We start from the raw sequence: 16,272 nt of genomic DNA on the forward strand, positions 1-16,272 counted from the left end.
CAAAATAAATCTATAACCGGTTTTTCCAATCACTGCATCACCTCTAATCATTTTATAGAATTTACTAAGACAAAAATTTTACACAAAGGTGTTAAAGGAAAACGTTTAGACCTCTTGGAGTTTTTAGAAATATCCTCAGCGCACAAATAATAATAAATAATAGTTCGTTAGATTTCCGCCTGTCTCCACTTTTAACATCTGTCACCTTGTCATCTATATGTGCTTGTGTATATTATTTTTTCGTCAACCGTCCGGGAAGTGCTCACTTCCCGAACGCTTTTTCTCTAAGAAAGTAGCATTTCCCGGCCTAGTCCGGAAAGTACGTACTTCCCGGACTAGGCCGGAAAAGAATCACGTCGTTTGTGTCATTGTGAATGTGAAAATCTTGGTAGGTATATTTTTAATAAATGCAGTTGATCATTACCATAGCAACCGAGAAAACGGCTGACAGTTCATATGAAATCAGTTGTCAACAATTTGTATGTATTTTGATCGCAATCGCAATAAAATATGGAAAGCAACAGCAATAGTGTTATTCTACACGGTTGCCGAAAAAATATTGTACGCAACACATCCGAAAATGGTTTTTTTGGACTCACAGACTTCCAAGACTCGCTTACGCTCGTCCTGGAATTTTGTCTATTCGTCCAAAAAAACCCTATTTTCCGGACTTGTTACGTAAATAACTATTATTCAGTTTTGAGAATGGGATGAAACCCGAAACATGCATGTCAACAAGATTTTATATATTTTATTAATAAATTGTGAAACGTAGTGACGAGTGTTTTTATTTATTTTCTTTTATTAATATTACAATAAAGTAGTGTCATCAGTGTGATCATCTATAGTAGAAATCTACTTTATTAGTAGATTTCAGGCTATCTATGGTAGATAAATTTTTCATGGTCAATTTTGGTATATTTCTGCCTTGTATGGTCCAAGATGGTACTATTTGTAATCTAAATTTATAATGACTTAATAACACTTGATTGTTTTATCAAGTCACTATTTCTTCGCTTGGTTTCAGTCCAGATTCAGATGATTTTTGTTAGATATTTGAATATTTCAAAAAATGATGTAAAAATGTGTTCATGTTTCCCAAAGCTATAGATTATAGTGGGAGCAAAATAAATATTTTTTGACAGTAAGAAGTACACTTCATTTCTAGCCTTAGAATATAGAATACCAGGAAGTAGCATAAGGCGATATTCCTTTGTTAAAACTGGTGAACGGAAATCCGCCATTAGCTACCTTCCATGATTCATTTCTCAATCAAATTTAGCGTTTCGTGCTGTCAAGAATATTGATTATTGTAGGAATGAATTATTGACAAACTTGCAGAGGTCGATTTGAAAATCCTAACGGTCTTTGCAATATATATTCAAGAAGTATTGTTGTTTTTTTTAAAAAAAAGGGATATTTCCGAAAACTTCAAACAAAAAATTTTTATCCAACAAGATCAATAGAATATACATACACCTATACAGGGTCTTTCACGAGGAACCTCACCCATATTTATACGGGAAACTACTGAACGTATTTTCATGAAATTCAGCACTTATAAGTATTTCACCATGCTGATGAAATCTAAAATATTTTCAAGGCATGCGCACCTCCGGTGATATTTTTTCTGGAAAGGTGCCTGATTCTTTCCCTCAGAACTATTTTTTGGTGAACCTTTTTACATTTTTCAAACTACCGTTTGAAAAATGTAAAAAGAAACTCAGGTCCAATACTAACTTTCTGGTTTGTTATAGTTTTATCGTATCTGCTATCGATTTCGAGAAAGATATTTCAAACAACTCTCTAGTAATCCTCAGGAATATCCAAATTATTATAAAGATCCAGCTAGTAAGCTGTAATGAATGAATTGATTATAAGTTTTGGTACTTATTTACCCACTTTGTAGCGAAGATAAGAAAGATTTGATAAACTGATATAAGTATCGCTAAAAAGTACAACACTCTAGAAACACCCTGTATCTCGAAAACAAAGCGTTTGCGGGATTACATCCATGGGACTTTTTATTCCTAAAATTATCCAAGGAATCTCTCATTTTCCTCCGTAATTTTAATTTAGGAAAATCCAGTATAAGGTAAGAACAACCGGATTGGTAATAAAAACAAATTATTTCTAGTATTTGGTTCAAACTTCGTTATCAAACTTTTTTTTTCACATTACAGATATGAGTAAACGTTGTCGTCAAAAAAATTTGCCCTCAGACACAAATGTTTTCGTCTATTTAGTATAGAAATAGGACTTCCCATTTAAAAGTGTACAATTTGGCCTACTATGTAGGTATGTAATGTAATGTGTCGAGTGTGACACCTAGGATGAATTTTCAAACAAGGACGTAGAAATGGGGGTACTGGGGGGTAATTACCCCCCAAGAATTTCAAAATATAAAATTTAGGAAATCTCGCAAAGACGAAGAACGAAAATTTCTCCATAAAATGAACTAATAAAATTACTTTCCGTTGAAATCGCTACGTCAGTAAAAAATCGGACCCCTTCACGGCTTATGAGTTTATTATCGCTTTCAAGATGAGTATCTTTATTGCGATACGAGCTCGTCTTTGTCCGAGGTTTATTATTTTCCTTCATCTGATTGATTTCTCGGATCATTTCAAGAACGAAAGTCCTATAACATGAGTCCGCAAACACTTTGTTTTTGAGATACAGGTGTTAGAGGTCAAGTTTTTCTCTCATAGCACCTCCCCCTCACAAGATATTCAACTTGAATCGGCATAGATATTCCAATTTAAATTTTTCATCATGTGATATCCTTATTTGAATGCAAATCTGCAGGGGGAATTCTCTCTGGAGGGGTGCTCGCTTCTTTCCTCCAGAATTATTTTTCGATGAAACACTGGTTGTTTAGAAAAATTCAAAAAGAAACTCTGGTTCAATACTATACTTTTTAGTTTGTTATAGTTTTGTCGTATCTGCAATAGATTTCGAGAAAAAGATTCAAACAGCTCTCTATAGTAATTTTAAGGAAAATCCAAATTATTTTAGAGATTCAGTTAGGTAGCTATGATAAATAAATAAATTATAAGTTTTGGGACTCATTTACCAACTCTGTAGCGAATATTAATAAAGATTCGATAAACTGGAAGCATCACAAAAAAGTAGGACTACAAGAAACACCCTGTATCTCGAAAACAAAGCGTTTGCGGGCTCAGGTTTATGGGCCATTTCATTTTTAAAATTATCCAAGGAATCTCTCAATTTTTTTCGTAACTCCAATTCAGGAACACCAAGTATAAGACAATCGAATTGGTAATGAAAAAAAATATTTCGAGTATTTCGGTTCAAACTTTGTTATCAAACCTCTTTTTCTCACATATTAGATATGAGTAAAAATGTCGTCAAAAAATTTTGTTTCGACTACCACCCAAGAAAAAAAAAAGATCTACGCCCTTGTTCTTACACTGAATTTATGACTGGTGAAGTGAAAATGGATGAGGCTAATAACATCCACAACTCTCTCCTCTCCTCCTTTTTCTTTCGAAAACAAAAAAATGACTTATTCTGCACCGATATTCAATGATCATCTGTCGTGTTATCTAAACGAGCATTTCTACATATTTTTTAATTTTTCTTTCCTAACGTTGAAGTTGAATTATTAGGAGATACCTAAATAAGTACTGTTTGTTTATAGAATTTTTAAGATAGTTGGTACTTCAGTGCACATTTTTTGATTCAATTTTTCCTGATGATTTTTATCAACCTTAAGTCATCCGAGGGAGAAATTTTTAGGTTAAATATTGAAATTGCGAAATGTTCCGAAACAATAAGAACAATGTTAGATTATTGTGGAGATGGAATAAACAGAGAGGATGAAGCTGATGATTTCGGTGACGTGATACTGCCATTGCCACATGTGGATTCTGCTACTTTAAAATTAGTAGTTGAATGGATGTCACATCATTTTTTTCATAATATCCTGGACGTGGAATTCTTAAAAATTGACAACGATAGTCTTTGGAAACTTCTTCGGGCTTCCGACTATCTTAATATCATAGCTTTAAGGACAGTGGTATGTAAAACAATCGCCAATAAGATCTGTGGAAAGACAATTGAAGAAATGCAGATGGCTTTCAACCCTCCTCTATCATCATCAAAATCATCGGATTTACGATTTTCAGATGTGGAATATTGATAATTCAATTCGATATGTTCATCAATTTTATTTTGACTAAATATTTTTTGGATATGTTATGTCTTATGTCTCAATGAATAATAAATGTTTTCTGAAAAATGTATTCATCTATTCGATAATTTCAATAGTGTGAAATCAATAAAAGTACTTTTTATTTTATTATGTTTAATGATTAGCCTCGTTGATAAGAACGTACCTTCAGTTGAGTATTAGGAAGTGAAGTATTAGGCAGTGGCGGATCAACAGCTACGCTGAGTACGCTGAAGCGTAGGGCCCCGAGGACCACAGGGGGCCCAATCGAATCAACTTTTCTTCAGAATGAAAATTTGTCCCGCAAGTGAAAATGAAATAAACGCAACCAGACCCGGAGCAAAAATTCTTTTGTTAATTGTGGGTAATTGATTTTTTGCTTTAAAAACTTATGAACCGTATTCTTGAGTAGGGTTGGGATAATAAATACGGTATGATTTTTCAACTAATTTCTCACAAAAAGCTACTTTAGTCCCCCAGAAAAACTTTTATTGAAAATAATAAACCAAAATTCAACCTTAAAGGTATAAATAAAGTGAATATCTATCTTCTATCTGGAACTAAGTTAGTAAATGTAAACAAAATTTTCTTGATTAAAAAACAATATAAAATTACTCGATATTGTATGTAAGCTACCTACCTAGTAGAGCATATTTAGTTAGTTCTTATGTTTATCAATATCTCTGATTAGAAGGAAACATGATGCAGCTGTTCAAATATCATGCAATCTGGTTGATGGGAAAGTGAAAATATTGAATATTATTAATGGATTTATGTAGCAAAGTGAGTTTCGAATCAAATGAAAAATAAAACAGATATCACAAGATGCTTGGTATTATATCATTTTTGAAGAATGTTCTTCGAGCTAAATTCTGACAAATTTGGTATAAATCAAAATTAAAACCACTCTGAGAACTCAAAGTTAATCAGAGCTTTTTATTATTGTATAGGTAAGTCTGAATCAAAATTCAAATTTTTGTTTCAGGAGAATCACTGCGAGTTCTGTGAAAAAGCTTTCTGCTGTTACGCTTGTCGATTCAAACACGAGAGTAGCATCCATAAGAAAAATCAATCGAATATTGACCGGAAACCATCCTTTCGAAAAACAGCGTTCCAGAAAAAAAATTCTCTCCCCAAAATCCTGGAATCGATTGAATTCAACAACAATAATCAAGTTTCGAAAGATAATAGAAAAAAAAATTCGATATTTATTTACGAGGACATTTCGCACTTAGAAGATACGACCAAAAATCTGAAAGATGCTTCAACCACGACAGAAGGAGAAAATATTCCAATTGAATTACTGACTGATGAGAAAATAACTAGGAAAAAAAAAAAGATACTTAGAATTATCTCTTCTGAAGAACCTCTTCATATAACAGTGAATGGAGATGACAAATTGGCGCATTTTCTTGGGTTTTCGCAAGGCCGTAGGAAAACGATATCCGAAAATGCGGAAAACATCGAAAATATACCACCTAATAAAATTAATGATAACAAAACCTCTAATACCAATGCTGGAAATACACCGCCTAGAGCGATTTCATTAATATTAGAAAAATCACTAACGATGAATTCTGTTGATAAGGCAGATTCTGAAAACTCATCGATTTATTGTGCCTGTTCTGAAAACTGGAACAAATCTGACAATCCCAAGTGGGTAAGCGCTTCATCTGAAATATATGATTCAACTGCAAACATCGTCAGAGAAAACTCAGAAAATAGCTCGATATATTTTGCCTGTTCAGAACGTTTGAGCAAAGAATTATCGACTAAAAAGTGCAGTAATCGTAATGAATTTTTCGATGAATTCGAAATGTTTCAAAAAAGCTCCAAGTTGGCCAGTACAAAATTGGACATATCGATTTGTTCAGCTCAGGAAGCATTGGAATCAGAAGGTGATCCAAAAACAGAATATGTTAGTTCCACTAGCCTAGACTATTTGAAAATAAATAAAGATATGAATTCGAAGAATGGCAATGTCAGAACTGGTAAGTTAAAAATTTTCATAGATAAATAGTATTTCTGTGTCAAGGTCAGAATGAGAATCCGATGCGAGTGAATCATTTCTAGGGCGAGCCAAAGGGAAGTCTGAGGAATCAGAAGGAATCACGAGTATCGGATTTTCATTCTAGCCGAGTAACAGACCCTACTTTCTCCACGATTGTTGAAATTAAATAAAAAAAATTCGTTAATTTTTATTAAGGAACAACAATAGAAACTCAAAAAATATCTCAAACGTTAAAACTTATTTCATAATGACTCTTATATTTATTGTATTTTGACAATTATATCGAAAATGAAGAATGGGGTGGAGTTCTTTTCTTCATGTTCTTCAGAAGATAAATTATGTTTCAAGCCGAGTGCCGACAGTACACTTACAGCCGACAGCCGTAATTACTTCTGCAATTCTGATGTCATTTTGAGAAATTTTTTCTGAGAATTTCAGTTTTGAAACACGAAACTTATTATGCCTGTTCTGTTTCCTATTCAAATCTCGTAAAAAACTTCAGAAAGAAAAAATTCCAGAAAAATAAGCAATTTATTCTGGTCTACCAATAACAGCAACAACAAGAGTAATAAAATCATAAAAAATCCAAACGTGCCAACGGTAACAGCTGAAATTACATCTGCAATTTCAGTTAAAACGCGTTCTTCAGGGATGAGGATTGTAACCTATTGCTACGAGCCCTTCATTCATTTTTATGTTACCCTTATTTATTTGTATTCTTATCTATTTTGAAGATGGGAACTCGTTCAGATATTAATTCTTCGAAATAATTTGTTCATATTTTTACCGTTTCACGTTTGTGTACCAATTAGATAATTTTTGTACACTTCGACGGAAAAATGTATGAATTTTGTAATTTACAACTAATATTGTTATTAATTCCATTTCGTACCTTGTCTGCATGAAACGCATATTGAGTGTTAGGTGGTTACATTTTGTGTGGGTTATGACCCCCAAGCGCTTGTTAAGCCAAGTTATTGAAGAGATCAAAGTATTTACCACTTTCATCTGATGTCACATTGAATTTTTAATGTGTCCTCCCGTTTCATTGATGAAAATCATCCCATAAAATGATAATAATAATCTTGAAGCATCCGCATTTTTGTTTGTTTTTACGCCAAATATTGAATCAAAATACTTATGAAACTAGGAATACCTAATGACGATTATTGTTTAACCTTACATCCCATTGAAATGAAACAAAGCCACAATGTTGCTTCAAGATGATTTCAAACCATATTATGTAAAAACTGCAATAATATCCATGCAGTTACTTCCGTGATTAGAATGAAGAGACAGACAAATTTAAAAAAAAGGAATTTTTTTTCACCGAAACTATAAGTTCTTCATAATTTCATGAAATACACAGAAACAACGGTTCCTTCGGTTTTAATTATGGAAAAAATTGTATTCAACACATTCCAAAATTCAAAATTTCAGTGTGCATTATACTTTTTATCCCTCTACGATTCTACAATTATGAATAAAAACAATATTTAACTTATTTCTGCCATTTTTATTTGAACAATAATTGTTTCGTCATACCATGACTTTCAGGTGAGTATTACCAGATAGGTACTTATTTTACAAATTTTTGGGTATAGATGAAAATACTAAAAATGTCTACAAAAATGTAGTAGAGAGAACTGACGGGGTTGACAATTTTTGAGACTCTTGAAAAATGTCTGGAGAGGGGATCGGTTCAGATCTATTTTTTCATTCAAAGAAATTTGTTTTTATGATAAATATTAATTTCTACAATTTTCAATAGGTTGGTTCTTAAATTTTTCATTTTGAATCAGTAAAATTTCAAAATTAGGTATGTTCAAAATAAATCGATAAATATCGAATAATATTCTGCATAATGTTGAATTACTAAATTTAGTATATCCAAAGATCAAAAACCTAAATGAAAAGAAATATATTTCTTTAACATAAAAGGGACAAAAATTAGAGGAAGTTACTATAGAATAAAAAATGAATCAAAATTTAATAAAATTCATTTAAAACATATAACTTTCCAAGAAAATTTATAAAGAATGATAAAGACAAATCATCTTCAAGAAATCAGGAGTATATAAGTTACCCAAGCAGGAAGATCATTCCAGACAAGAATCAAGGAATACGAAATATGCTACATTAATTAAAAAAAAGTAATTCAACGTAGGATGCAAAACATTTATTCCATACAGGAGATAATTTTGAAATTATCATTAAAAATAAAAACTTTAGACTCAACCTATTAGAAACTTCAAAGATAAACAGATATCAAGATGCCATAAAAAACGAATTCTATTAAATGAACAAATAATCTTGAATTCATCCCCTCCACTGAACATTTTTCAAGAATCCCAAAAATTTACAACCCCGTCAGGGGTTACAATTTTTGTTCATATTTTTGGTACCTATTCATAGATATACGACATACCCACAAATTTGTAAAATCAATATCCAATAATAGATACTCACCTGAAGAAGTCATGGTATGACAAAACAATTGTCGAAGATATAAAAATAGTGAAATTGAAATATTGCTAATGGAAATATGATCGTGAAGTTGAGAACATATTATTATTGCTGGGATGGTATCGAATACAATTTTTTTCACCACCTCCTGCTTTTTAGCACCCAGAGTTTGCAAATTATGAATTTTCGAAGTTTTTCATTTGATTTCAGCACAAATGTACGTGAGTTTGAATCATGAAGTTTTATATTGATAATTATTTTATGTTTCATCAACTGTCGAAACATTCTTTTCAACACAGGTAATGATAGGATTTATTTTTCTATTCTTGGATTTCGGAAACAATAAGGCTACTCACAAATCGAAAATATACATAAATATACTCAGAATTGCCTTTTACTTTCAGATACTGAGAATTTGAATGCATTTTGCACCAACAATAATTCTCAAGTTAATCTTCATGTAACGGCAATTTAATGATCTCTATTTGGTACCTTCTTCCTCTTAATAGCTTGTCGTTTTTATGTCGAATACTTTCTTCATTATTTCCAAAGCGAACCTTTTGTATCGTTTGAAATTTGTTTACACCCTTTTGAATCAGGTAAGGTTGGAAACGAAGGTTCTGATATAGAAGTGACATTTTCGAAAATTCTCTCATTATCTTCGAAACTAATGGGGCGAAAATTTTAGAATGAAAATATTCGTTCACAGTATGATAAATAACTTAACTTAAGGTGGCCTAAACCCCCAAAATTTTTGCTGGCCCCCTGATATATTGCTAATAAAAAATAAATACAATATGGATAACATTACATAAACTGGATTGAACGGAAAATTTGACTTCTGGATTTCACTGAAATGAGTTTATTATAAATAAACAAAACAAATTTTTCAGAAGTCTATCTGAAAAATGTCGGTGTACTGTACCTAATATGATGAAAAATTAAAAAATGACTGAAAAAATCAAATCTATCACTACATATCTATGACCAACCAATTAGACAAACATGGATTTTATTAATATTATTCGAATTTCGATACTCAATAGAAAATAGAATACAAACCATCTTTCTATTCTCATTTCATTCACCAATGTTGAATTCGTATTATAAGAAATAGATGAAACAAAACGTATGATAATCATTTCCGTTAGTTATTGAACTAACTATATCAAAATAAAACTGAAAAGTATACCTAATAAAATAGAAGAGACGGATTTTTTTGATCGATTTTTCAATTCTCCAAAGCGAAAATAAAAAATAAGAGGTATCTGATTTTAGAGGATTTAAAAAAATTTAATCATCTACTGAACTGTAACAAATATAATTAAAAAGATTAATTCGAAATCGAATATAAAAAATTCCTCATGAAAAATATTCTCTAGAAATCCAATATGAAACACTGCGAATTTTACACAATGATAAAATGAAAAACGAAGTAATTTCCATTAGTATTTTGATATTTGCGACAATTGTTCACCAATATTGTGGCATCGTCAGGTTACATTTCAACTGTTTCAGTCGAAATGTAACCTGATGAAGTAACATTGTTGGCAAAACAATTGTTCTTTCGAGTTTATAGTGGATTTAGTATTATACATTGGTTGACTGAACGGATCAAAACTTAAATAAAGATTCCGTTGTCAAGAGTATCACTTCGTCAACGCTGAAACTACCCAGAAAAAAAATAAACGTAGGAATGAGGGAATATAAAGAAGAAGAAGAAAACTGAAAAGTTAAACTAAATGGAATTTCTGTGACAAAGGAATGTAGTTTACCTACCAAGTAAATTAGACACCTCAGTATAAGTTATATCGTGCAAGAAGACACATTTCTTTCATAAGTAGTGGTTTTAGCTGAACGAAGATGTCTCTGCATAACTTCCGTAAGTATTGTACAGGTTATCATACCGATTACTTATTCTACAGGCTACGATTTATGGTTTATTACCTATTAAGTGGTCATTTTTGGAGTATTGATTACAGAAAGTGTTCGGAAATTTGGGTGATTGTGTTATTAACTTGTGAAAAACAGCTTCATTTTTCTCGTTTTCGTTCACCTGTACCTACTTATGAATGTTTTTTGGTTTTTACTTGAAGTATTATGAAATACAATACATGAGATATGGTTTTCTGGAATTTTCTTTTTTTTTTGAATAATTTATTGAAAAAACTATCAAGGCGCACAAAACTTTTTGGGCTATCCATGAAAATATGTAAAAAAGAAGTATTCGGAATTTAATTTTTCCTAGTGCCCCACGGATGGTTCAAATGAGTAAATATTTTTTTTAATCTCCCTATGTTTCTGAATATTTCTGTAAGAATACTATCAACTTAACCAAAATGTTTTGAGCTATCCACGGTGAAATGTAATATAGTTTGGTGAATTCCATGAGATCGTGCGGATTTTATTTTCTATAAGGTCCCATTCCGGTGGTACAACATTTGAAATATGGTTTTTCTGAATTAACTTCCTTTTGGAATAGTTCAGAGGAAAAAATATCAAAACACGTAATAGTTCGGGTCATCCATGAAATTATAAAAAAGAAAGTATGGGGAATTTTATGTTATTTTTCGGATTTTAATTTTTTCTAGATCTCCACGGATGGTACAAATTCGTAAATTTGTTTTCTTTTTGAATCAACATTTTTTTGAATATTTCTGTATGAAAACTATAAACTCACGCAAAACGGTTTGAACTATCAACGGTGAAATGTATAAAAGGTTGATGAATTCCACGAGATCGTATTTTGTTTAAGATATCCCTTCGGTGGTTTTTTTTTCTTCAATTCGCTTGAGATTCGAATTGTTTCAGTGAAAAGCTAACGAACACGCATTGATATATATGCCACCAGTTCGACCATAGTTTTTTGTATATTTTAGTGTTCTTCAATGCCTTTTCACTTCAACAGCTGATGACGAAAATGTTGTTATATACTTACAGAATTGTGCCATGAATATTGATTAATATAGGATAGGTAATAATCACGTTGATAAAAATTTATTTATACGTTTGGCAACCCCGCTTAGAATTTCAGGTGCTGAAGTTGCAGAGTTCTTTTTTCGATAGTTTCGAAAAAATACACGTTCAACAACGCATTGTACTATTCTTGTCTGTAGGTTGTAGGTCATACAGGGTGTATCTGAATAACACCGAAAAATGTAAAGGGTTATTCTGTGATGAAAATTAAGGTTCTATATAAAATTTTTTGAAAAACTTCCCCCCGGAAAAGTTATACTCTTCCGAAGGTTAACAAAAAATATCGTTTCTCTTCTTTATTTTCCATGTTTATTAAAGGTACGAAACTTGGTAAATATTATTTGTCAATATAACTACACATTTCGAAATTTTTTCAACCCTGAAGTATGCTCAGAATGGGTTGAAATAGTCAACCCCTAAAATATTTTTGTTACCTTTTTTTTTAATTAAAATTTCCTTTTAAAATAGCTTGGCTGAAAAGCCTAATTTGTTCACTCACATTTCTATTTCTACAAGTTGTTTCAAAAATTTGAGCATTTACGAGAAAAACATGAATCATTATTTTCATAAAATAAAATTATCAAATTCGAATGTCCGCCATGATATGTTGAACACCAATAAGAGCAAATGACGTCACGTTGTAGTAGCTAGTGGTAAACAAACGGCTGGTTCTGTTCTCTGACAGATCTATTATAGATAATATCGAAGATAACTAGTATAACAACTATTGTTGTTACATCTGGGTTATATCCATGGTGAAAAAATATTATTCCCCCATGTGCATATTATTCATGATCGAGCAATCCCAGCATGCCTCGGCAACTTCTAGGTGGTATTTTTGTATTTTGTATGTTCAACCCTGATACAAAGAACTAATAATATTTCTTTGTATCATCGTGCTACCTGGTGGCAATAAAATTCAAATTTTATGGTTATGGTAATCTTTGAGAAGCAACCCTCAAAAATTCTATATTGAAGTTGATGCTAGATTATAAATAAACGACTAGAGAGATAATAAATTACTCACTAAACGGCCATAATCCATTTTTAGAGAGATAATGTTCTTTCCATAGGGATGTTGCGTCATATAATAAAATCAAATGAATTTAGGTTTTACACATTATAGGCCGTTTTTAAAATACTGAAATAGCATTTTCATTATCTTATTTCTCGAATTCAATTTTATAAAATTGATTTGAATTGTGTTAATTCTTATCGACTAGCACGTGACTGCGATCGCCAATAAGAGCAATTTGACGTCATAGCACTGAAACGTTTAGAACATAGACAAACTAATCTTATCTATAATCAATTTATCTTTGGTTCAGAACGTCAGATGATATAATCAAACCGACTTGACTGTCAATATCAGCTGATATTAGTTCAGTTTGACAGACCATTAGCACGTGTTGATCATAGATAAACTAGTTAGTTTGTCTATGGTAGTGACTCTTTTATGCAGTGATGTCACCATAATACCGTGACAGAATGCAGCCTTTCAGCGGGAATTTTGAAAACTTTTTTTTATTTATTGGTACTTTTTATATTTTTACACGAAAATATTTTTTTTCGTGTTTATATGGGGCTTATCTACAAATTAAAAGCAATTTCAAAATATCGGCTACATCCCTAATAACAAACTTTCTCTGAATAGTTGGTAGCTGCACTAGTGGAGAACATCAATATCAGTATCTTTTGAAGAGCAGTTTATACAGGGTGTTTCAAAGTCGGCACCATTGCTAACTCCGTTATTATTGATGCTACGATTTCGGTTGAATGGGCAAACTAGTAGCATTTTTAGTGGTCTTCTCGATGCCGAAAACAACAACAAAATTGATAGTCGCGTTGTCATAATATTTCATAAAATGAAATTTTTCAATGGAACACCCTATATTTTTTCATGTATTTCGATTCGTAATAACATTCCCAACAACAAAGCTCATATTACCCTTATTCCTAAAGTGGAAAATGAGCGATTTATTTTGAAATATTCATTCCTTTCACTAGTACAAAAAATTTATTTGTTTTGGCGGATAAACCTCATGATAGTCCAAACAACCATTTTTTGTACTTATACGAATGACAATATTTTATTACTAAATAGCAAAATAAGACAATAAAAAGAAAAAAGTACGCTGAGATGTGAACTCGTGAAACCCGTCTAGCACCACTCAATCGACACCACTAAGCTATTTGATATTAATAGACAAAACGATAATTTCCATCTTAAAGCCATTCCGCTAGCCGCATTCATTTTGTGAATCAGTAGTGTCAATGGAAAGGCCAAATATGTGTTCAACAAGAAGGCGGTGTTTTTGAGCATTTACTTGATATTTTATAGCGCTTTATTAAATCAGTTTGTTATAAATGTTTCCTATTAATACAACTATCTTATTTTCACCTTTACGAAAAAAAGTCAAATGAACTTTGTTGTCGAGAATGTTATTACGAATCGGAATGCTTGAAAAAATATAGGGTGTTCCATTGAAAAAATTATAATTTTATGAAATATTATGACAAAGCGACTGTCAATTTTTTTTTTTCGGCATCGAGAAGACCACTAAAAATGCTACTAGTTTGCCGATTTTACCGACATCGTAGCATAAATAATAACGGAGTTAGCAATGGTGCCGACTCAATTTGAAACACCCTGTATATGATGATACTGAACGAACTATGTAGATATCTACCATTCAACGCAAATTCGGAGATCATAGTTTTGGCGTTGTGAATTTTCGAAATTTTATTCGGTTTTCGGAACGAACGACCCAAACTAATCGAATTCCAGTTATTTGAATAGTTATTTATGCAACAAGTGCAAAAAGTGAATGTTTATTGCACTCGACGTGAAATTGTCCGACGAGGCCGTTAGGCCGAGTTGGACAACACGTCGAGTGCAATAAACAATTTTTGCACGAGTTGCATACAACATACAACGTGTTGTCCAACTCGGCCTAACGGCCTCGTCGGACAATTTCACGTCGAGTGCAATAAACAATTTTTGCACGAGTTGCATACAACATTTTTTCTACGTTCATGCAAAAAGCAAAAAATGATTTATTGAGGTGCGGCACTAGGTGTAGGAAAATGAAAAGCGCAACTTGAATACTTTATTATTAATATCAATTTGCATTGAAATAGGAACTAATACGTTACGAACAATTTAACTCAAACTTTATTTTTACCCTCAATGTTGAAAGTGAATGAACAATTGGTGCAATTTTCAATATGAATATTTCGTAGTGAAGTACTTTTCAAATCCACTTCTTGATTTGGTACCGCTGTAAACGTACTAGTACTTGGTAACTGTACATCGTTATTTCCTTCAGGCTGAAATATTTGTTTGTCATGATGACAGCACGTTGAAGTAGAATGACAGATGAATGCAATAAAAACTTTATTGCACTAGTGCAATAAAGAACTTTTTTTTCCACTAAATATAGTTCAATAAAGTTTTTCTTTTTGCATGAATGTAGAAAAAATAATAAATGAACTAATTTTTTTCTCTTATTCCAGACAACATCACCGCCAACATGAGTCAGAACGATTTGAGAAATATTTTACAGGATTGCAGTCCAATAAGTATCCGAACCATTGACAGGTCCTCAGATTCTCGCCAAGAATATCTGAGCGATTGGGCCCGCGCATGCGCGACTCAAACCTCAATAGAATCAAGAATGAACTCGTTGAGGGACCAATCAGGAAGCGAAGACAAAGACAGTTCCAGTGAACAAGTCGAAGTTATTGACGGAAAAACTGTTTCAGTAAACGAGGAGACTAAAGTCTTGCAGAAAAGGGACACCACCTTCTGGAACTCTTTTTCCAATTCATTACAACGTGCCTTCAACTCCACCAAGGAGATGTGCAATAGTATTGGACGTAGAAACAAATCTAAACGGGATCAACATGATATAGAAGGTCCTGAACCTAAACGTCAAAAATTAGCTATTCTTTGTCGACCACCCATAAGAGATAATCCAAGAATTATATTTAGGCAAGATGGTGATGTCAGAAGACCAGTCATTGCTTATGATAGAGGAACGCAAACTGATGACTTTTTATTCGAAGATGAATATTGAAGAAACCTTTTCTGGGTTATACCAAAGAATAAAGATCTTTATATTTATTATTTACACATTTTTTTAAGTATTAATTTATGTATATGTAGGTATCAATGAATGATATCATAAGTTCAATAAATCTCTAACATCCAAATCTTGATGATTACTATCCAAATGAAAAGATTTTCCTTTTAAACTTATGTGTATTAGGTATATTACAGTTAAAAACTATGTTCATTTCAAAGTTACTTGTTACAAATTTAAACCATTAGCAACATAGAATGAAATACCTCATGTTAAAAACAAATATAAACACGCATTATTATATGCTAAATTCAGATGAGCTTTAATATGAATTCCGGATTTCTAGTGTAATATTTAGAAAATCAAAATTCATTCGATTATTGAATAATTTGAAACGAACAATTCTGAATTTAATATGAAATCGAAACTGGTACGATCAATATGAGATAAAAACCTTTGGCCAAGGTCTGTAGATTATACAGGTTGTCTCGTAACTTGGGTTGAAGAGTGGGGTAACGCGTCATCCGGTGTCTGTCAAG

The 16,272-nt window shown here is 32.0% G+C and overlaps 1 protein-coding gene across 1 annotated transcript; it reads left to right on the forward strand.

Annotated features, from left to right (window-relative positions):
- The first annotated feature begins 4,845 nt into the window (after positions 1-4,845).
- On the forward strand, positions 4,846-15,863 carry LOC123673926 (dentin sialophosphoprotein-like). The gene is made up of 3 exons (XM_045608693.1): positions 4,846-4,978; positions 5,181-6,186; positions 15,165-15,863. The coding sequence occupies exons 1-3, from the start codon at positions 4,961-4,963 to the stop codon at positions 15,725-15,727; spliced, it is 1,587 nt and encodes a 528-aa protein (XP_045464649.1). The 5' UTR covers positions 4,846-4,960; the 3' UTR covers positions 15,728-15,863.
- Positions 15,864-16,272: the final 409 nt, after the last annotated feature.

The sequence above is a fragment of the Harmonia axyridis genome, chromosome 2 (genome assembly GCF_914767665.1).
Source record: "Harmonia axyridis chromosome 2, icHarAxyr1.1, whole genome shotgun sequence".
Lineage (NCBI taxonomy): Eukaryota > Metazoa > Arthropoda > Insecta > Coleoptera > Coccinellidae > Harmonia > Harmonia axyridis.